Source organism: Coccomyxa subellipsoidea, assembly GCF_000258705.1.
Source record: "Coccomyxa subellipsoidea C-169, whole genome shotgun sequence".
In the NCBI taxonomy this organism is placed as follows: Eukaryota; Viridiplantae; Chlorophyta; class Trebouxiophyceae; family Coccomyxaceae; genus Coccomyxa; species Coccomyxa subellipsoidea.
The window spans coordinates 1142278-1164325 of record NW_005178034.1 but is presented as its reverse complement, the minus strand read 5'-3'; the positions used below and the strand labels follow the sequence as shown (position 1 = coordinate 1164325).

General features: G+C 53.3%; 7 protein-coding genes across 7 annotated transcripts; 3 read left to right on the top strand and 4 right to left on the bottom strand.

The window, feature by feature from the left end:
* Positions 1-637: 637 nt before the first annotated feature.
* On the bottom strand, positions 638-2233 carry COCSUDRAFT_47685 (hypothetical protein; the record flags this gene model as incomplete). The annotated part of the gene is made up of 5 exons (XM_005647251.1): positions 1891-2233; positions 1558-1698; positions 1258-1441; positions 943-1100; positions 638-817 (listed from the first exon to the last, which is right to left on the bottom strand). The coding sequence occupies exons 1-5, from the start codon at positions 1894-1896 to the stop codon at positions 638-640; spliced, it is 669 nt and encodes a 222-aa protein (XP_005647308.1). The 5' UTR covers positions 1897-2233.
* Positions 2229-8388, top strand: COCSUDRAFT_63899 (hypothetical protein; the record flags this gene model as incomplete). The annotated part of the gene is made up of 16 exons (XM_005647250.1): positions 2229-2238; positions 2351-2503; positions 2745-2946; positions 3267-3396; positions 3744-3962; positions 4267-4425; positions 4713-4906; positions 5380-5581; positions 5828-6011; positions 6301-6483; positions 6700-6863; positions 6989-7065; positions 7222-7290; positions 7589-7792; positions 8052-8124; positions 8266-8388. 16 exons carry the CDS (start codon positions 2229-2231, stop codon positions 8386-8388), a joined length of 2346 nt encoding a protein of 781 aa, XP_005647307.1.
* Positions 8389-9597: 1209 nt separating this feature from the next.
* COCSUDRAFT_63898 (hypothetical protein) lies at positions 9598-11680 on the bottom strand (the record flags this gene model as incomplete). The annotated part of the gene is made up of 6 exons (XM_005647249.1): positions 9598-9670; positions 9847-10094; positions 10238-10361; positions 10465-10547; positions 10700-11479; positions 11588-11680. The coding sequence occupies 6 exons, from the start codon at positions 11678-11680 to the stop codon at positions 9598-9600; spliced, it is 1401 nt and encodes a 466-aa protein (XP_005647306.1).
* A 513-nt stretch (positions 11681-12193) lies between these two features.
* Positions 12194-15254, bottom strand: COCSUDRAFT_66382 (SET domain-containing protein; the record flags this gene model as incomplete). The annotated part of the gene is made up of 6 exons (XM_005647248.1): positions 12194-13376; positions 13600-13743; positions 13875-14026; positions 14154-14318; positions 14433-14633; positions 15218-15254. 6 exons carry the CDS (start codon positions 15252-15254, stop codon positions 12759-12761), a joined length of 1317 nt encoding a protein of 438 aa, XP_005647305.1. The 3' UTR covers positions 12194-12758.
* A 443-nt stretch (positions 15255-15697) lies between these two features.
* COCSUDRAFT_16273 (hypothetical protein) lies at positions 15698-16327 on the top strand (the record flags this gene model as incomplete). Its single annotated transcript, XM_005647247.1, has 2 exons — positions 15698-15877; positions 15938-16327. The coding sequence occupies 2 exons, from the start codon at positions 15698-15700 to the stop codon at positions 16325-16327; spliced, it is 570 nt and encodes a 189-aa protein (XP_005647304.1).
* Positions 16328-16990: 663 nt separating this feature from the next.
* Positions 16991-18799, bottom strand: COCSUDRAFT_16065 (photosystem II S4 domain protein; the record flags this gene model as incomplete). The annotated part of the gene is made up of 5 exons (XM_005647246.1): positions 16991-17135; positions 17425-17603; positions 17907-18104; positions 18253-18431; positions 18604-18799. 5 exons carry the CDS (start codon positions 18797-18799, stop codon positions 16991-16993), a joined length of 897 nt encoding a protein of 298 aa, XP_005647303.1.
* A 357-nt stretch (positions 18800-19156) lies between these two features.
* On the top strand, positions 19157-20905 carry COCSUDRAFT_66380 (hypothetical protein; the record flags this gene model as incomplete). The annotated part of the gene is made up of 5 exons (XM_005647245.1): positions 19157-19345; positions 19697-19856; positions 19956-20087; positions 20232-20549; positions 20690-20905. Exons 1-5 carry the CDS (start codon positions 19194-19196, stop codon positions 20903-20905), a joined length of 978 nt encoding a protein of 325 aa, XP_005647302.1. The 5' UTR covers positions 19157-19193.
* Between the last annotated feature and the right edge of the window lie 1143 nt (positions 20906-22048).

Sequence of the window (22048 nt, the reverse complement as noted above, 5' to 3'; positions counted from 1 at the left end):
TGGAGCAAATGGTATTGTTATGCAAGGGGCTCAAGAACTGTCATCTTGCATAGTATGCAAAGTCACAGAAATGCGTTGGAGGATGGTAAGTTGTCACCTTTATGCCCAGCTCTGCAATGAGCCGCTTGAAGGATGCCTTTGCAAGTGTCCAATTGCGAGCATAATCATTCCAGTCTCCGCCCTGATTGCTGTAAAACAGATCATACTCCTTCGGCAACCCAAATGGGACCAAAGACCCCCCTGCATCATAGCAAGTCTCTCCTCATTGATGCGATCCTGTCAAGCATGCCACAGAAGACACCAGAAGGAACATAGGCTTGCATGCAGGGTGTGTGTGACAGTGTCTCGCATGCAGGTTAACAAGTAAAAAAGTACAGGATCTGACCTCCATCTCGCCGATCAGGGTCATGGAAATCACTCTCGCTGAGCAGAATGCGTGGTATCCCAGGCGGGATAAATCTGGTGGGTTCCCTGCTCAGGCATTGTTAGAAAGTCAGGATAACAATGCCTGAGGAACATTGAAAGATGTGATTCAATGTAAGGAGACGCAAGCATTGGCGTGATGTACCACAGGGATTGAGTAAGAGCCCCAATATTGGCTGGCAAAGGTGCTACTCCCCAGCTCAATTGCACAGCCTCACCTGAAGCAGTGCACATATCCGTCTACAGCTTCATGGATCAGCCTGTCCTGTGGAGTTGTGTGCCGGTCGTCATAGGGGTTCTCAATGCGGCCGGGGAATTCCTGATATGAGGTGATGATAATGATGATATGTCCGTTCGCTTTCAGCCTCCAGAAGAATGCGCGTGCCAGCTCCCCCTGTGCCCAGCATCCCCACTCTAGCGATCCAAAAAATTTCAAAAGTCACACTGATACCAGGACTATTGAGCAAGGGCGCTGCTGCATGCACAAGGGTTAGTGAGGTGTATGTGAGCATGTGTCACCTTGTAGTAATCCAGGTCATAGAAGGGAGCAATGATGGCTATTACGCCGGTGTCCTTGCCATCCACATGTTTGATGCGCTGGAAGGGGTATGGCGGATTCTCCTCCATGAATGACAGGTGGAACCCAGGCTGCAGCCACCAAGAACCTGCGGCGTTCCCTGCTCACCACAATCAAGCATAAGACACAATCCTCACCATAGAACTTAATATAGAACACGGAATTGCAGAAGCCCTGCGCAGGATATAGCTGAAGAGCAGCAGACTAGACTGGCCAGGCTTGTGCGTGGCTGCACCTCAGAAGAAGGGTGTGCTCACCTGGGCTCTCTATCCAGCTTTTATTGATCTCATCTGCCCTGGCTGCTGCTGCAGCGTCAAGATCCTCAGGACCATGCCATCGTTCCCTTGTCGGCAACAGCAGAGCGCTGACATCCCGCTCCTCGCTCTTTTCCCTTGGGTCCAGGCCATTCAGGCGCAGTCGAGTACCAGAAGAAGCCGGACCCTGCCACAGATGGTATGCATTGAGGCAGATCAGGAACTGTCATTCAGGGTTTGGCTACATTCTGTTAGAATGCCCAGGCACTGAAATTGCATACAGGGTATGGGGTGTTCCCTTACCTCAACACCTGAGATATGGCCTTGAAAGGCCGCAGTCAAAGCATAGAACAGGCAGATGAGGATGGCGGCGCATGCCAGGAAGGCACGAGCGGGTGTTACGACAGTGCCTGACACCCCTTTGTTGTAGCGAGCTCCACCCATCTGCGAGGAATGCAACCCATCAACGAGTACTTTTCCAGCAGCTGTGCACCCAGTGTACAACAAGCACCCCAATGTACTATATGAAAACTTAAAATTCATATCTAATCAGGTGCCCACGGATCAACGTATGGGTTTTTGCTGTCTTCCTAGTCATCCTGGAAAGCTAGCTGTTGATGAAGTAGCGTTATGCACCCGCATGAAGTCAAGTTTGGGATGTCTGTCGTGTGCAGAGCTGCCGATCTCTGAAGATGCGTGAAGAACCGAAGAAATTGAGTTGGGGGCTCGTGCAAGATCATTCCTTAGAGCCCCAACCTGATGACAATGGTACAACACGCGAAGACACAAGAGGCCATCAGGACCAGCATTTCCCGGCCCTACTTACGGACGGATATTCAGTACTGTTGTGAATACAACACATAAGATCTATAGTACAGAGTATCGAGGAACTACGCCTGACAGATGTCTCAGACCCATCACTGTCCTGAGACGGTTTGCTACCGGCAGTCAGATGCCAGAAATGAAGCTCTTATATGCGTAAAGGTTGTTGATGGGCCACTAATTGCCTGTAATTAGTTCATCGCAGCAGGCTCAGGCTTGCTGCATGCGATTTCTACGAACTTTGCCTTCTAGCCTATCTTGGCAACACTTGCAGAGCTGGATTCGAGGCCCTTCACTGCCGATGTCCTCGCGGATGCCACAGCAGATTGGCGCCACTTCGGACCTAGAATTGAGGCTCTGTCCATCGCGACCCTGCTTGGTGTGACGGGAGCTGACGAGTCCCAACTAGGCTTTGACATCCTTCTGGGTATTTCCGGTACTGTGACGAACCCCGACGTCATTCGTCTTGCATGTCTCGCTTACCAATAGACTGCTCGGTTACCATGCTGTAGCAAGTGGTGTGGCACCACAAGAGTCTCGGCCTGTGTCTTCAATGCAGAAGCCCTCTGTTACAAGAAAGGAACTTTTTGGCTGGACTCAAAGCTCGTTGAGGAGCTTGGGGACGTCTCTTGGTCATGTTGGAAATTCATTGGCGACTGGAATATCAGCACTGACCACGGACTCCTCGGACAAGGAGCGAATCACCACAGTCAAGTTCGGGGAGCTGGAATATACGCCCAGCAAGAGGAATGGCGTCAAGATTGTGCGCAGAAGTGTGCTGCTGGTGGGCTACGCGACAGGATTCCAGATGTGGGACCTGGAATCTGGCGCACCAAATCTCTTGGTATCACGACGAGAGGGACCTGTCAGGTCAGCAATGCTCCATTGCCAATTACAGCACAGAATTCCAGCTTCTTGGTGGTTCATTTTGTTTCATTCCAGTTGTTTGATCATTCTGATCATCGTGTTAATTGCTGGCCCAAAATCTTTTTCTGATTCCTCCAATGGGCATTCCTGAGCCTGTGAGGCTGAGAATTGAGAGTTGTATGGCCAAGCACATGTTAGGCAACGCTCTACTGGTCCCAGAACGCACCACACCTGCTTAAAAAATAAAGTGGCAAGTTGAACGGCTTGCGCTTGCAATAGCGCTTCCAAGGTTGTGTCTGAGCTCTGCCAAACGCTTTGTTCAGGTTCCTCGAGGTGCTGCCGATGCCACAGAGGGAGGACACGCCAAGCTCACCCCTGCACGGCATGCGGCCTTGCCTCGCCATAGTGCCGGTGGAGAGCGCGCAGCCTGCATCCCCATCCGCTGCCGGACGGGTGACTCCCTGGCACTTGCCTTTGTGCCATGCACCAGTCTTGCCTTGCTGAGACAGAGAGGAGGGTCGTTACATCTTTGCCATCCAAGATGACTGATTAGATGCTCACCTGCTCATGCTCTCCACCATGCCAAAGACCTTCCTGTATGCCATCACGCTGGCAATCCATGGTTGAATGGACTTATCAATTAGAGGCGAGTTTGGTAGAGGAATCCCCACTCGCAATTACAATTTTCCTGAGCAGCACTTGCCAATTGCGCCAAGGAAGCAAGACTGATGGGTCCTGCTGAGCAGCACTTGCCAGTCGCGCCAAGGAAGCAGGACTGACGGGCATGGTTGTGGGCTCAGGAGGGCAGCGTGGGGGTGGATGGCTTGGAGAGCGCGGGGTCGCCAGGCCTGGTGCAGCTGTACACGCTGCGCACCCACTCTGTTGTGCGCACGCTCACCTTCACATCGCGCGTCCTCTCCGTGCGCGCGTCCCCCCGCCTCCTCATCGTCGCCCTCGACGCCCAGGCAGGCCCCTGTGCCCTCCAGGCCTCACGCTTCAGAACCTGTCCCCTTGCCAGCGTCGCCCTGCACATCAACAGCTGCCCACTGCATCTCATTATGCCTTGCTCAATTCCAGCTGTCCATTCTGCCGTGCGTGCTGCTAGGGCATACTGAGCTCTTTGTTCAGTTGCCTGACCCAGCCTAGCCTTAAAGAGTGTCCACTAAGAGGGGCCTGCCTCCCTCAAGTCCGGCTGTCTGTCTGTAGACAGGCACCACTGCTTCCTTAGGGCATGAGGCAGTTTTCGTTTGCACCTATCCAGCCTGTCCTCAGAATGTGTCCCTTTGGCTGGGTGTTGAGGAGGCAAAAGCTGAAATGATGCAGGTGATGGCGTTTGATGCGAGCACGCTGCAGCGCACGTTCAGCGTGGTCACCTACCCGGCGCCGTGCACGCGCCAGCTGGTCGACGGGGAACGCCCCGCGCCGGGCACTGCCGTGCCCCTCGCCCTGGGGCCCCGCTGGCTGGCCTACGCCTCCAACCAGGTCAGCCTCCTCCCACTGCTGACTCAAGCCCTCAGCACTGTGCAATAAGATGGTATATTCTGGAGGGCCATGCTGTGAACGTCAGCATGCAGTGGCAAATTGGAATTCTCTCTGGTGTGTGCTGAACACCCAATATAAGGAGATCAAGGGTTTGGTGCTTTGGATAGTAGCCAAAAGCATGCACCTCAGCATTTGAAAGTAATCGGCATGCAGCCAGATATCGGTTTCCCCCGGCAATCTGCTAGAAATAAGGGTGAGCGTTTGGAGTGACAAAGCTCACTGTGCAGGCGGTGTCGGGATGCGCGGCGCCGCAGTCACTGGTGCCGGCGAGCACGCGGCCGGCGGGCGGGCGGCTGGCGGGGTACGAGTCGGTGGGCGGCTACGCGCGCGCGGCGGCCAAGACCGGCGGCAAGCACCTGCTGGGCCTGGGCGAGGCCGGCTTCAAGTACGTCTCCTCGCAGGTCGGCCAGTGGCGCTCCGGGTCCTGGGAAGCCGCCTCCGCAAGGCACGCTGTTTTTCCTTCCCTTCATTGTCCCAGTGCACTAGACATCAACTCCCTATGTCCCCCAGACTATCCGTTCCTGGAACAGCTGTCCTCCTGAACTGTGCGCCTTCTGCTTTGAACACATCGCACCGGGATCCTCTTAGCCAAGCTGAAGCCAGAGCTGGGGGATATGCTCAAGCATACTGTTAGAAAGGATTTCCTCCTCTGTTTTCCTGCAATGATTGAAGCATGCAAACGTGAAGGCAAGTGATTTTGAGGCTTGGCCTGGCTCAGGTATCCGACATCCGCGTGCGCGGCGTTTTGAAATTGCGTACGGTGCCACTTTGACCCAGTCAGGCTTGCCTTTTGCGGATACCTGCTATGCATGCTGCAATAGGGAACCCCACCTAGAGGTCATCTGATCACTGAAGGCCAAAAAATTACACTTATATTGTGAGTTGTGCACGAAGGGAGTCGCCGCGGGAGGAAGTGGGTGCCGGCTGCGGAGATGCGGAGGTGGTGGGAACGGTGATGGTGCGCGACGTGGTGACTCGGCAGGTCGTGGCGCACTTCCGCGCGCATACCGCGCCGCTGCTGCTGCTGCAGTGGGACGGCTCCGGCACGCTGCTCGTCACCGCCTCTGTGCATGGCCACAACATCAACATCTTCCAGGTGCTGCTCTTTTGACTTCCTCTCATGCTTCATCTCAGTTGCTCATGCCTTTGTGGCGTTGTGCAATTTTGTTTGACATCACCCTGTGGAAGCTGACAGGAAGACTGTATGTACTGATTATGTCTCGAGGGGTCAGGTCAAAGCAGTTTCAGACTTTCAATTGCATCGTACCATGCTCAGGGACCATATAATGAGTTGGTGAGAGGTTCTGCCGGCTGATGCGTGCATGCATGTGGTGGGTTGCAGGTTTCGCCGATGCGTGGGGACGGGCGGAATGGCTCGGGCGGCGGCGGGGCGGTGCACCTGATGCGGCTGATGCGCGGCCTGACGCCGGCGACCATCCAGGACGTGGCCTTCTCAGCCTGCGGCACGCTGCTCTCCGTCTCCTCTGCCCGCGGCACCACCCACATCTACCGCCTCGCCCTCCCCGGTGCGTTCCTGCCCCAACGCAGTGGAATCCCCCAATGTAGACACCACATCCTTCAATACAAACTTTGAAGTCCTGAGGAGCGCGTGCAGCAAGATTGGGGACCTAGCAACAAAGTTAGGTGACTGGTTGCTGTTGGGCTTCATCCCGAGATTTGCATGTGATGTGTTTGGCAAGTGGGGCAGTCCTGTGACCAAGTCATGTTCAGAAACCCATGTGCTGGGTCATTGAGTACTCACGTCTTACAAGATAAAAGCGTGGCAGCAAAAGGAGAGGCTGTGTGGCCGCGCAGGTGCCGCAGAGAATCTGGCGCCGCACCTTGCGGCGGCGCTGCAGGCGGCCAGCGGCACGGCGCAGGCCAAGCCGCAGCGGCTGGGCGCCGTGGGCCGCGTGCGCCACACGGGGATCCTCAACGGCGTCATCCCGGGATCCTCCGCCGCCGCAGCCGCCGTCAACCTCTACAGCGGCAGCTCCGGTGCGGGTTTCACCTGCTTCTGGCAAGAACCCAAATCTCCTGGCATGAATACAAGTCTCTTTACCAGGCCTTCAGCACAATACAGTTTTGTCCTGCTCTAGAGCTCCTCGAAGTGGTAGATGAGCACCTGCTGATCACCAGCGGCATGGTAGTGGCAGGAACCTGTGCATGCCTCCTTCGCCACATGGGAGTGAGGTTGCAGCTGCTGCTGTGCAGGCACGGATCTGGTGGCGTCGAGCTTCCTGCACCGACGCAAAGATCCGCTGGCCGCCAATGCCGCCCGTGGTCGCTCAGACACTGCAGGCAGCGCTGCGCTCGCTGCACTGGAAGACCTGTATGTCGTCCACTGCGATGGCCTGCTGCTGCGACACCGCTTGCAGGTTAGCTGAATCCTGAGGGACCTTGAGTTCTTGCTAGCTGTGTATCATGCAGCCTCCTATAGTTTCTTTGCTCGCAAACGTCCAGGCCTCTCTGTACCTGAACACCTGAGCGGGTGTGTGCGCAGTTGTCTGCAGCGCCCCACGAGATGGCGGATGATGTCATGGGATCCAGCTATGGCTCCACGCCAGACTCAGTGCTCTGGTGAGTGCTGCCACCCTGCTTCCGCCCTCTAACTGTTTGCTTCACAGGATCAACACACTTATGTGTTTGCGCTGCAGCAGTTGCAACTTCTGCTTTATTTCCATTTGTGAGAATCTTGTGGGTTGGGTTATCTTGAGCTGCGGCTGTGTTCGGCAGTGCGGAGGATGGCTTGGGGGAGGTTGCAGTGGATGCAGAGGAGCAGTGGGACCTGTGCAGGCGCACCATGTGGGCTGAAAGGCAAGCTCCCCCCTCTCAATAGCCCCACAGCAAACCCCGCTCACTCTTCTCAACCTTGCGACGTATTCACCAATCAGCTGCAGCTTGATTTCTCTTGGGCTCTCATTTGCAAGATGTCACTCTGTCAGGACACGTCGTGGGTGTCGCCTGGTGTTCTGAGGGAGCTGTCCTTCTCTGTACCAGCTGTGTTTGTGTCATCTTTGCTCTACCTTCTTCAGGGCTTACTGTGGCGAGATGGCATTGTTGAGCCGGTTGTTTTGAGGGAAGCTGTGCGGCGGCTGCGCAGGGAGGAGGAGCTCGTGGAGCCGACGAGCAGCGGGGGAACAGCAGAGGGGGGCCCCGAGGAAGAGCGGGAGGACCGGCGCGTGTGGATGGCGCATGCGGAGACGGCGCTGACGTCCCCGGCTCGGCCGCACCTCTGGGCGGACGGCCAATTCCACATGCTGGAGATGCAGACCTCCAAGCCCCCGCCCTCGCCCACCTCTGCCAGGTCAGCACCCACCCCTGATCACCGTGACCTTTGTGGAATCTTAAGTTAAGCTGCTGCATGCATGCATCAGGTGGTGGTTGTGCTTACCAATGCTTGTAGGGCTTACCAATGCTCCATCATTCATGGCCCCAATGAGTCTTCCTCCTACTGCCTGGGCGCTCCAATGAATGTCACCTGCTCAAAGGCATGTCACCAGCCTGTGGCGGCCTGCAGCAGCAAAGAGTCTGTGTGTGCGCCAATCATGTGTCGATGGCCGCAGGAAGGTGGCAGGGGACAAGAACGGCAGCCCAGAGCCTGGCGGCGGGCCCCTGCAGTCCAGCAGCATTCTGAAGGTGCGACCCCGCCCTCCCCTCTCAATGCAGTACTCTAAACTTTCAAACACTGGCCTGCACCTTCTAACCGGTGATCCTGAAGGCCTCGCGACGTTTGTGTGTTCCGAAATGAGCTCGTCCAATGATGTCTTCTCTGTACAGGTGGAGGCGGTGCCCACGCGCAGGCTCAACATGCGCTCTGCCGCAGCATCGCCGGTGACCACCGATGCGGCCGGGATCGCCGTTGTACGCAAGCCCCTCCGCATGCCAGACACACCCCGGTGACGGCTGCTTTGGCGTCTTTGCGAGGCTCCTCAGCCTCAGGTGCCTCTGTAGCACACCAGACAATGGCCCCTGCAGCTGCCATCTGGCTCAGGAGGCATGCAAGGTGCCAAGAGGAACTGTAAGTAGAGCGTCGCAAGGACAGAGGACAGCGAATGGGAATGATTGGACATGGGCACATCTTGGGCAGTTCCCGTCGAGCTGCTCTGCTGTTTCATATGAGAGGCAAGTTTTGTAGATGATGCCGAGGAAAGGAATGTACACTAGTCATGAGGGCCTGCCAGATAGTGGGAGCATGGTTTGGCCAGCACTCCACAGCAGTGCATGCCTCAGAAGAGAGACCTGTACACCACTTGACACATGATGGACTCTGACTTTGTACTCCAGCTTTTTGCTGCGAAGCCTTGTCCCAACTTTGACAGTGTGAATAGAATACAATTTTGGTGCCTATCACTTTCTAGCTGACATTGCAACCTTCTTGACTCAGATAAACCAGGGAATAGATGCCATGCCAAATTCTTTTAATGATGCTGCTGCTGGGCAACTGCCCCGTCCCTTGGCCCTTTCCATCATTTTGCTTTCATAGCTTGCCAGACCACATCCAGTACTTGACGCAACAGACAGATGTTTTGTTTTGTGTTACTTTGCTCCTTGATTTTGTTGCGCTTGCAACTGCATGGTGCACTTATGTACACTGAAGTGGCAGTCACATTGCAAGCAAGTGGCCATTTAAGTGAAGCCGCATTTGTACATACCCACAACAAGTAATTGCCTGTATTTGAATGCATGATGCCTTGATTGTAGCTTTTGTCAGTGGAATCTGAAGAACACCCAAAGTGACTGCCCTGTCCTTGTCTGCAAATGCCAAGGCCTTGTTTAATAGGGCCATGTGCTTGATGTATCGAGATGTCAATGGCTTTTGCAGCTCTTTGTAACTTATATTGGTGTTCTGAAAATTCAGAACTGTGCTTGAACCATCTGCACAAGTGTGCTCATGCGCATGTGGCTCGCTCATACATGACAAAGAGCTGACAATGCTACAATTAACAGACAATGTCGCCACAGTTTTACATGCTCAGAAGAGCTCTTCTACTAAATATCAGAGGTTCCTCTAATTGAAGGAACACCTCAGCTGACCAGTCATACAGATTGTGGGCTGATGTAAATCATCGATATCTCAGAACTGTTTCTTTGTGTCAGAATGTTCCAGTATCAGTCGCGGCAGGTTAAGCGGTTGCGCCCATAAGCAGTCCGGGCAAGCAGGGCCAGCATGCACTCCAGGCGCCTGCATATCATCTTATTATTAACAATTGTTATACACGCTTTCCTGTCAGTGGCAAGGTACGCCTGCATATAGATGTTGTTAATACTATGACTTCACTGGTAAAAGATGAAGTCACAGACAAAAGAGTGGATCTTTAAGGCTGAAGCTGAACATTGATAAACATGCTCAATCCTTACCTGTAGACTTCCTCGGTGCAGCTGTCCCTACTTGTAGACTGCTTGGCTAGTTCCAATTCTGAGGCGAGGTAAAGCACGTTGCGCTGCGCCAAGATCCTGAAGTCTGGGCTGTCGTCCCTGCAGAGCAGCTGCAGCGCATCCAGCGCTACCTTGGTTGCTGTCCAATCATGCTCTGCCTCTGATGCATCTGCCCTGAGGGGATGGGTGCCAATGTGACTGAGACACATGATGGCATCCTGCACTGTCACCTGCACCGAAAAGAGGGCTGTCGTGCTCTGATGATCGAGATGTTGCAGGTGGGACAGAGCTGCTTTATTTCTGTGGGTCAATACTTAAATATTAAGAATGAATCTCGAAATGAGGTATTGCCATGCTGGCATAGAGAACATACCGGCTGTGGCAAACACGTGAGCGTTGCACAGCTAATGGGGTACAGCTTACGTCCGAGGGACAGGGCCAGCACTGATCCCACCACCTGCACTGCAAAGGCTTCTGCTGCGCCAGCTTCCCGGCACCTGCGTCCGGCAGGGCATTCAGGTCAGTAACAAACTTTGTGTTGGAGCAACAGCAATTTTGCAGCTGAAAACAGAGGTGCAGCTGAAAACTCATTGGGCGCACCTGTCAGCAGAGTCAGCAAGCCTTGCGCAGACCCCGAGCAGTCCGGGGAGGACACCATGTTTCTGTAGAGCCCCTGGCAGCCACTGCACTCACACATGCATTCATCACCACTGCTAAAATGTTCAATTCATTTGGTAGACCCATCAATCCTGGAGACCGTTGTGCAAGCTGGAGGGCAGAGAAGGTATGGGGAGAGCAGGCTGACCCTGGCTGGCCTTGCAGGCGCAGTCCAAACCTTCCACCAGTCCCCACTCCACCCCTCAGCCGAGCACAACTCCACCAGTGGCCCACAGAGCTCCCCAGAACCCTCCAGCCTTGGAGCACCCAATCTCTGCTCCTTAGCTGCATTGACGCTGCCTCCAATGTCCCTGCAATCTGCATCGCCAAGGGAGGGTCCATCGCTGGGCCGTCGCTGGTCGCCAGAGCTGGCAGCTGCTGAGTGACGCATTCTCTGCTGCTCGACAATCCTGCCGCTGTGGTCTGGCTGCTGCATGCTGCTGTCGGCTGAGCTGTGCACATGGAGCTTCAGCAGAGGGCACACTGCGTCCCACAGCTGCTGCAGCAGGGGATCCCTGAATGTGGCCCACACCCTCGGCAGCGCCTGCAGACACCTCAGCAATAGCTTCACTGCTGCCGCCCTCACTGCCGCTCTGTCACTCACAGTGTCACCTGTCTCCTGCGCTGTGTACGTGCATGGCTGCGTGGTGCTGGCCCCAGCTGAGGTGCTCTCCAGTATTGTCCCCCTCTCATCGCAGGGTGCAGGGGTGCTGGCAACATGGCCTGCCAGTGCAAGGCACAGGTCCGCCAGCTCCAGGGGCTTGCTGCCTCGGACTTCCCTGAAGACTTTCTCTGCAAAGGCGACGGCTGCGCTGCTCACTTCCGCGTCTGAGTCGGCCAGCAGGGTGCTGAGGTTGCTGCAGAAGGCCGGCCAGGCTGGAGAGTCCACCAAGTCATCTGATGCATAAGGGTGTGCTGAGAGCGCATGCATGGCTGCCTTGCGCGTTGCCGGGTCAGCCTGAACACAGCAGCAGATGATTTCTGGACCCCCAAGGCACTTAGCAGCAGTCTGACTATTGTGCTTCCTCTGCTTGCAGGCACAAGACAAGCAAGGGGATCATCTCACCAACTCTCTGACTGTCTGATCAATATCATGTCCTATAAATTCGTCTGGATCATCGCTGCAGTCATCCAGGAAGAGAACATCCGCGTACGCCATGCTTTGATACTCCCTTGATCCTCGGGTCTTCCAATCAGTACTTCCCTCTTTTAGGTTCCTCTACCGGTATTCCCATGAGTTTGAATTTTGTGATTGGTGACCAGCCAGCAAGGAGTTCAGGATCTGCCAAAAATCAGAGCTCTAATCGTCCAGTATAGTCAAAGATGTCACAGAACAAGGAGTCACTGCAACCTGTCAGAGCGGTGCACACTCACAGAACATTCTTAAAGAATTGTTTCATCCAATGAGGGATAAATTACATTTCTAAATAGCTCCCAAACCAGTACTATTTTTCATAGTCAGTCGATCCATCAAAACTTCAGTGCACACGAATATCCACCAGGAACAAATTTTGACGAAAGACTACAACACATTGTCCATGAAATTGATCGGTATATACTAGCTGAGAGCGATCAAATTATATTTGAGCAATTAAGTAGAATTGCAGGGGGTAGTGGAAGCCTGCATCCCTTGAAACTCATGCATGGGCAATATGAAAGGGCAAGATGCACACTGAAATTGCTTACAAAAGTATTGACATCAACAATGTAGAACTAACAGCATTCCTACTAATAGGAGACAACACAATGGCATTTATAATAGTGTTAGTAGTCAACCTGCGGGTGGGGTGCGCAGCTGTTTCTGAACACCATGAAGGCCATGAATCTGACAGCAACACAAACAAGCTCTACTAATGTACATAATCAAAGTCCTACAGAACTCCAAAATGTTTCACTTAATGAAGTCACTGATGGTCATAGATCTCCCGTCAGCTTATTGACATATGTATGCATGCAAGTGGCAAAGCAGCAGGAAAGCGGCTCGGTAAGTGGTGCTGCACACCACAGCAACCACCATACCAGACCGATGACAAGAATGGCTATCACAAATGTATTTGCTGCCAGCAGTGGCAATTACGATCATCATCAACAAATTTGTGGTGCTACCAGACTCACTTGACACCCAGACAATCTTGCAACACTGCTGCATGGACAGACCAACACTAGGACACACAGGAAAGTGGCAGACAAGTGATAATAAATAGAAGTCAGAGCAGCGTCATGGCATCACAACCGCGCTAGAACTTGAGGCGTTTCCTGACGGGGTCCCCAATCCTGAGGGACACAGTGCTGGAACGCCGGCCGCGCTTCTCCGTGGCCGGCAGCACCGAAGCGGACAGCAGCGCTGACTCATCCGCAGAGGGAGCATCCGCCCCACCGCCTGCCAGCTCCTTCCCACCAGCAGTCTCTGGCGCCTGATCCCGAAAGCTGCTGGCCTCGACTCCATTCAAATTCTCTGCTTCCTCTTCCTCTTCTTCCTTTTCTTCCTCTTCTTCCGGATCTTCAGAGTCCTCATCTGACCCCTCAAGGTCCTCTTCGCTGCCGTCCTCATCCTCTGAGTCACCGGAAGATTCTGGGTAGAGCTCTTCCTCTGGCGGCTCCCACTGGAGGTCACCCAAGCAGTCTTCGCCGTCCATGGCGGTGGCATCATCGGCATTGTAAGGGGCCGCCATGAGCAGCTGAAAGATCTGGTTCTTGAGCCCGCGCAGCGCCTTCTCCTCGGCCTCGCGCACGACTGCTGCCATGCGCAGACGGCCGGTGGCGGCAGCAGCCTTGATGTGGCGGTTGGGCGCTGCCAGCCTGCCGTCCAGCTGCTTGTCCACCAGGCTCAGCATGATCAAGCACTCCGCCTTCCCCTGCATGCAGCGCACATGACCATCACAAGATGGCGGACAAGGCAGCGCCCATGCATGCTTCTGTTGGGACTGGTAATCTACCCAACGGCATGCTGTGCACAATCAGCAGTACAAACAAAAAGTGGGCATATGTCAGACCTACAGGGGCTGTGCATGGCTTATTAGCAAGCCTACTCGAAAGCCACCAAGGATACAGGGGCAGCTGCATATGGGCTCCACGTACCGTCACATAGTAGGCAGCCAGCTTGAAGAGGTCATCATGCCGCTGCTTGCCCACCAGCAGCCGCTCCTCAACCTCCTCAATGTTTATCCAGCTGTCGTCCCGATCAGCGTCAGGTTTATGATGCCGCCTCAAGGCCCGAATCCCCTGACATGCAATGCATGGAAGCCTCATCTTGTCTGCCATACAATGCTTTGCTGGACAAATTGTGCAACTCATCACGTCCATATTTTAAGCAACAACTCACTGAGAATTGCATAGGATGTGAGCAAGCGCACCTTCTGCAGATCACTTGTGGGCAGCCGCACGTTTCTGTTGTGGCGATTTGGGCGTGCAGGGTCCTCGACAAAGCCATACGTCTGCAATAGCTGGGCATCGCTCAGATCCCCATAGGTATGCAGGATCTGCTCCCCGGCTGCAACCTTACGCCCTGCACACCCAAGCACTCGCAGTCTTGACCTTTGTTGCTCATGTTAATCTTATGTTGCCATATAGCCCATTTAAGGAGAAATGTACAGGGAGATTATTTGCGAGGTCATTGTGCACTCTTGTCCCACCTGCTTTCATGACAAATAGTCCTCCATTGTATTCCTCTGGAGGCAGGTCTGGCTTCCGGCGGAATGTCACACCATCGGAGGATTGCTCCAGAGCCGTGTTGCGCTCCTGAAGGCGGGATGAATGATTGATCATATCAATGCCTGGGATGAGATACAGCTCCTCCCCTGTACCTCACTACAGCATTCAGCTCTTGTGTGCTTGTAGATTTTGTGCACATCTCACTCTGACAATTTAAACGGAGATCAGAACTCGATGTCTAAATACGGATTGTGCCTTACCGTCCTCATTCTCTCCTGTAATCCAATTCTCCTTCTTCATGTGGAAGGCTCTGGACTGCACCATGCCCGCTGCGTGCACAAAGGCATCATATCCACACGATGCCGGCGGCCACAGGTCTGGGCGCTGCTCTAACACAGGACGCACAAGGCTGTCAAACTCATGCGCTGTCTTTGCGCCCCCCGTGTCCGCAATAGAAGTGCCTGCGTGAGCCCTACCATGTCAGTGACTTAAGGAAGTGCACTGACTGACAGATTACTCATGAATGCAGAGTCTGCATTGCAGACGGCTCCTGGCCAGTAACCAGATACGTGCCTGCTAGTTCAGCCATTTCCTCATCGGTCCAGCAGAGCGTGCAGTCGTGGCCTGCTGGTAGAAGGCTCAGGAAAGGCGCATACTTGGACTGAGCACCCTGCAGAATTTCATGTCGATCAGGTACATCGACATATACTAAGACATGCCTTGCTTGCTGAAGCGATGCAGTGTCCCAATGATGTCATAGGACGAAGCATGGCAGAGGTGCTTGCCTTAGAAATTTCATGCATCAGCAAGAGCACAGTGGCCAGGAACGCGCTGAGGGGTTCTGATAACTTCCTCAAGAAACTAGCTGCCTGATCATAAGGATCTGCTTCTGACTCCCATTCCTCTTCCGTCGGCATATGCAAGCACAGACACAATGGTACATAGACAAGAACGGTGTCTTTGTCAATATCTTTCTGTGCTACAACGCCCCTATCTCCTCCCGGAAGCGCGTGGAAAAAATTGAGGTCTGGGTTGAGGCAGCCACCGTTCCGTGCCAGCCATTCCGCAAGTTCCTCTGCCATCGTTCCTTCAACGATCAGACTTCAAGAATGCATAAGGTTAGCGGTTTAAATAACCCAATACAACGCCGTACTAAAGGAGCGTTTCTAGTCCAGATGATTATTCCAGGTCAGGTGCTTCTGCCAACGCCCAACAATCTAGACATAAACTTTCGATAGCAATTTATTATGAGAACTCTCACCAGTCCGTAAGCAACGAGATCGCTCCCGCTGGCGGACATTAAAGGAATGCTGTGGCATGCTGTGCGCACGCGCTGGCAGGTGCGGAGAACAAGACCAGAACTTCTTTGGGCTGTTTCATGCTGGCATTCCAACCAATCACTGCCCATGATTCCAGGATGTGCCTGAGTATCTCCATCTGAACGCAGAATGACGGATCGAATAAGTTAACAAACCTCATCCCCTGCTAGCCATCACTATGCTCTTGGCCACCTGCCTCAGTATAGATGGCAGAAAAGATCGTGGATGAAAATTTTGCAGACGAGCTTGCTCAGACAACGTGGCGTGACGATGCCTGGCTTGCCTTTTATCCACTGAACGTCTTCACTGCATTGGATTACTTTGCGCTATCCCCCTTCTATGATCGCGGCTGTAATAACGAGCTAGCCAAGCTTCAAGGAGGGGGAGTCAAGCTTGCGTACGTCTACTTCCACGTGATCAGTCAGATTCTTCTGGGACTGTTGAAGCTGACAGCACCAGTGATGACATGCCACTGTGCTCGCAGCACGCTACCACCTGGGGTGGAGTACGAGCTGCAGGATGCACAGGAGCCTCACCTTTTCATCATCCGCAAGCAGCATCGGTCTGGACCCAAGACCACTGCCACCCTGCAGTTTTACTATATTCTGGATGGAAATGTGTATCAGGCGCCTTCCCTGCATGCAGCTCTGTCATCCCGCATCGTGAGGCACCCTTCATCATACTATTTCACCCTCACATTCCTCGTGAAATTGTTTTATGCACGGCTGTGCCAGCCACATGCAATGCTGAAGACTGTGTGCGGGCGCAGAGCCGATGCCTGCACAATGTGCGCACAGCGTTCAATCTCATGCAAAGCGACCTGGATCCCCTCCTGAAAGGTAAGCAGCATTTGAATGACACTGCTCACAGCGCAAGTCATCTTTGCATGTCATGTTGAAGGGTGATTTGTGATTGTGTCTTCATTCCACTGCTGTGATTTCAGGTTCAGAAGTGGCAAAGGCAGGGGCCAGTGAGGAAAAGGAAGCCAGGCCCGCTTCCAAGCTGCAGCAGAGCACCAGCAAAGAGCAGATGCGCACTGTAGACAAGATCATCATGAATGTTCTGCAAAAGGTGACATTTCGACTTGAATTCCATTCATACTGCTGCCCTGCTGGATAGAACCAGTGGGGAAGAGATTGTGGAGATCACAGAGAATGCAAATGCAGACATATTGCCAGCGACATCAGCCCGTAGAGAAGTTGCCTGACAACCGCTGTGTTTGGTATGCAGTACCCATTGCAGACAATAGCTGGCGGTCCAGCTGCCAGTGCTCGTCAGGACAGCGGAGCTCCATCCTCTGGCACACAACCAACAGCAATGAAGGTGGAGGAGGGAGGAACAGTTGAACCTGTTTCCGGGGGCCCAAGATGAGACTTCAAGCTGCGTGGTGCAGTGGATAGAGAGTGTAAGGATCATTGTACCCATGGAACTTCAGAGTCTGCTGCTGCTGATTGTATGTTACAACCTACAATTTCAACAATCGCACAAACATCTCAGCATCAGACATACCGCGTCATCTCCACGGCATGCCGATCTTTCTTTGTCAGTGATGTCGATATGATTTCTATGCGCCCCTTGCCAGAGCAGGATATCACATCCCCTTCCTTGACCAAGCTGCTCCCCTTGGCCTGTATCCAGTTCACCCTGCAAGAAGACACCCTCCATCCTCTTCATCCCCATCAATGGCATGACTACACGCATCTGCAGGAGCCTCTTTGGCCAATCAACTTCAACTCGATTTGACTTTGTGATCACTCGTCTTGATGAAGTATATATTACGCCCCTGAAGGGGTGATGAATATATTCAAGGGCGATCAGCAACAAACCCATCAGGGTCAATTGGCCTCGCGACCGCTGCGCGCCATTTATTTCCACTGTTATCAGAGGTGCAAACAGCCCATGCATGAATGACAGCGGGAAGCATGCAGCGCACCGGACATCCCCCTGCTTGATCAGGTCCGCGGCCTTGGCGCGGCTGATGCGGAAGCCGGCGCTGGCCACGGCGTCCAGTCGCAGCGATGCCTCCACGCTGCGCACTGTCTCCGTCTTGGCCGGCCGCACGCTCAGCTCTGCCAGCTCCATCCGCCGGCTGACCACCGGTACGCTGCGCACCTGCACTGGCACCCTCTCATTGCATTAGGGCCCCCTGGCCTACCCACACACTTCTCGAGGATATCTTTTGTGTTATTACAGATTTTTGCTGCCAGATGCGAAGTGCGCTTGCAGACAAGGTGCGGGAAAAGGCTGCCATAATCCTCTGTTGGACTCACCATATCCAAGCAGACCCTATCAACCGATACATGGTAGACAAATTGGATCAAGGGCGGCAAAGCGCCCGATTTATTCAGGTGTTGTGCCTCATGAACGATACCAGGTGCGCAGAATGAGGAGTTGCTGGTGTGTGGGAGCAGGCACCTGAGTGAGGTTGAGCTCGAAGTGATCGAGCAGCTCCTCAGCAACCAATATCTGGGCGCCGGTCTCTCCCACAAGAATGATGTCTCCGACCTTGCTGCGCTCTATGCCTGTGCCCAGGATGGCGCCCAGGAAGTCCCTGTGCGTGGCTGCGTCAAACATGAAGTTGCCCTGCACTCGCAGCGCTGCAACGCCTTCCGCCTGTTCCCACACATGACTGCCAATGAGCTCCCCTGATGCATGCATGCATGCCAGCATGTAAGGGCAGATGCAGATGATACTCAACTATTGTGTGTTTCAAGCCCTGCCATTGACAAACAGCACAACAAGCTCGCACTCTCTCCTGGACTTGGGCCTTACAAGAGACCTGCTGTGGGTCTGCTTTGAGGGCCTCAATGATGTCCTCCTGGCCCAGGAAAATTCTGGTGCGCTCCGCCTGCGCGTAGCCTCCAAAGGAAAGTGCTGCCACGCCCGCCAGCTGCTTCATAGCATTCATGGCGTCGGCAACCACTGGAGGAGGGTGAAAGTCTGCCCATCACAGAATGTCGCTCAGGATAAATGAAGGCATGCAGCATCACCTGATGCATGAGCTAGTGCAATGTTCTGCACCGTTCACAGCGTTGCATGAGCCAGCAAACATGGAAGATAATTCAGACATGCAGGGATCAGCATCCATGTGGGTGATTGCTGGAGTAGAAACCTGTACAGATGGTTGTCCACATGCTGGCAGCCCGCTGTGCCTGCTCGACCACACGAGCCACATCGTCTCTATGCTGAGGATTGACCCCCTTGAGCAGGTCGTCCTTGCCAGCCTGTGTCCTAAAGCTTCTCCGATCGACAGTAACTAAGCCTAGTAGGTGTCTACTCCTCTGCCCGCAGATATCATGGGGTGCCATGCGATATCTATTCACATGCCATGGCCTACCAGGCCCTAATGAATTGAATGTGTGTAGCCATTTTTTTGCGATGAACGTCTGATGCAAACACTTCATATCTCGAGTCACTCAAAAAATATTGATCTACAAGTCCAAGACAGTCAATCTGGTGCTGAGCTCTTGCGACTTGTGTCTATGAAGGCAATCAGAAAGTCATACTCATGAAATCGCAGTGTTGCCGCTGTTGATTGTCAAGGTATCCAACAATCGAGCTGTCCGGCCCAGGTTCGCAAGGCGTGGCGTGCACGTGATTGGTCTTGGACGCGTCAGAAGAATTGAGCCCCACATCCAGTTTCATTCCCAAATTCGTTGTTGAGGAGTTCTTTTGCCATCCCTACATGTCAGAGAGATAGGCATGTATAGCAGTGAGGACTGCGACATCATAATGGGCCAAGATCGGAGCTTGGCCGACATGCCTTGCTCCCTTCCTCTGGAGACTTCCAGTAGCGACTCTCTGGTGTCTATTGCAGACTCCTCTTTCTCCTCTATTAGTGGAGATGATGCAGGGTAAGTACTGGGCCAGAAGATTGCTCACTCTCTTGGGCTCACTGTTTCGAAGAATAATCCCGAAAGGGCGGCGGGTCTTTTAGGACAACTCGTCCGGGTCCGCCAAGGCTCCATGGCTCGTTCGGACAGCTCTGTAGGAGCTTCAAGAATGATTTGGTGGATGCTCTTTGCAAAAGGAGGCGTCTGTTTCTATCAGTCCTGAGGCATCTTGTTTACTCTTGTTGGAGACGCCCCTTCTTGAAACAAAAAGATTACAAGGGAGTGCCAAATGCTCGCAATTCCCTTGCGAAATGAATTTAATCCATGATATTTCGAAGTGCAATGTGATAAGGGATCGTTTTGGCTGTGCAGGTTATTGACTGAGTTGACAAAGCTATCCCAGTCTGGAGTTGCTCTGACTGGTGGGAGTTGCTGCTACACTCTGCAGTATGGCGGCGAAGTGGCAAGGGCAGGAAACTGCCTTTTTGACGCCCTTGCGCTTGCGCTCGGTGGCTTTGAAAGCGGTTCAGAGGTACAGGCCTTCCCCAGCAGAGTGTTGCAACTGCAACTGCACTCATGCAGCATGTGTGGATTTTTAATGCCGTTTAAAGGGAGTTCGCTTGTCATGCAGGTCAGAGCTCGGTGTGTTGCACAATTCCGCAAACTCATGCAGAAGAACGTTCTGTTAGAAGGCATTGAGCAACGGATTGCAAACCAGTATGCGCCGGACATAACCTGCGGATGGGGTGTGGAGTGTGTTCAGGTAGGACCCCTCCCAGGCACCACAGGAACTGCTTGGCAGAAAGAATTTAATTGTCTGACAGGCTGGCATGAATTTTGCAAATATTGTGGGTGTGCCGGTTGTGTACACTGCGCAACTTCAAGGAGCTGAGTGTATGGTGTGCAGGAACACAAATTATTGATCCGATTTGGGGACCTGGCACAAGCGGAGGCTGCGATAGCAGAGCGCACAGATGCTGGCTTGGACTGGACTAATGCAGCCGGGACAGTGTATGAGGAACTTGGGGAGAAGGTGGATGACCTGGCGAGCTGGGGGCGCTACATGGCGCTGGATGGGAGCCAGCGGGATGACTGCTGCGTAGTCACCCTGCAGTACGTGGAGGAGGGCCTGCTGTCAGTGGAGATCTCCGAGGGCCAGGGGTCCTTTGGCGATGACCTGGCAATCGAAGTGCTGGCTACACAGTACCACCGAGAAATCTATGTGGTACGCGGTCTGCTCCAGGTTGCTCTGACCGCATGACATGTCAGGGAGATGCGCGGATTTTAGCAATGTCTGATCATTCACTAATGGCAGATATATCAAGGGAATAAAGAAGCGACTCGACCAGGAGGGCATTTGTGCAGGTGCAAGCACATGGAGGGGGCTTTGATGAGGAGCCTGCGCTGTTCTTCCTACCGCACAAGCCTTTGACAGAGCAGCATGATGCTGAGCACCTGCCACCCGTCTTCCTGCTGATGAAGGGGTCAGACTGGAGATGCTGCGGCGCAGATCACTATGACCCTCTCATCGCACAGAAGCGCATGTTGACAGACGGCGCAAAGCCATACATCACTCTCTAGGCATTCTCAGGATTTTTGTAGGCATGGTAGGCAGAAATGAGTGTTTTCCGGCAGCCGTCGCAGCCTAATTTTTAGTTGTGCATGCACGGCAGCCGACAGCAATGCTGACAGAATGCAGACTTTTCTTGCAGTAGGGAGCCAGTCCCGGGAGTACACACAGAGTCTTGGTGGAATTGAGCGTTCCAGGACTTCAGAAGGGACAGTTCATTGTCGTGTTCACGCGCTTGTCGAAATTGAGAGTTCCGGTAGCTCAGCGGTCTGCATATCAAATGCAAGCTGCTAGGTGCAGTTTGAGAAGATAATGAGGGTGTGAGAGGACTGACGGGGCTGGTAGGCCATTTTGGTGCATCACGTTGGTGCGACCACATCAAGGCGAGGAGCTTCTTCTTCAAGTTAGAGTTTTGTCGGTGATGTCTGGTGCCGATACTGAGAATTTTGAGGCCTGCTGGTTTCAGCTGGCACAATTGTTCATGCCCCTGATGATGTTGCGAGTTTGGATGCAAAGAGCCAGTACACCATCTGGGGTGCTGAGGTTCTGGGTGGCACCCACAAGTCTCGGAAGTTATAATTGCTCAAATAATATTTGGACGAAAGATCAGCGCTGCTGTGTAGCATCCAATTTCCTGGCAAATGTAGGGGAATATTTTTTTATCAGTGAATCATCGTTCTGGTGTGATCTACACCCTTCAGATTAAACGTGATTATGGTGTAATCAGCAGGCAGTGATGAGTGCATAAGAGGTACATTGCATAAACCAGTGAGTAGCAGATGATGATGCAGATCTGCTCATGAGCATCTACTACTTTGGCCATGCAAATGTATGTAATGAATGAAATCTGCACTCTTCTGAGATCCTGGAACGAGATATCTTGGACTGACTGCATCTTTTTACAATAGAAGTTCTATTCCAGGCACTGTAGCAAATGCATGAATAGTGTTCATCCTACATAGCCTGTTTTGTTGCACTTCTTTCCTCAATCTCTCCTGCTGGCTCCTGCAAGACACAGTTCAGTCAGAGAACGTGAAGACATTGTCAACTGTAATCCCCTGAAGTCCATCAGCTTCAAGTAAAGGTTCTACCCCAACCCCACCCACCACTGTCAATGTACCACTGGGGCACAACAGACCCATATGGTCGAGGCT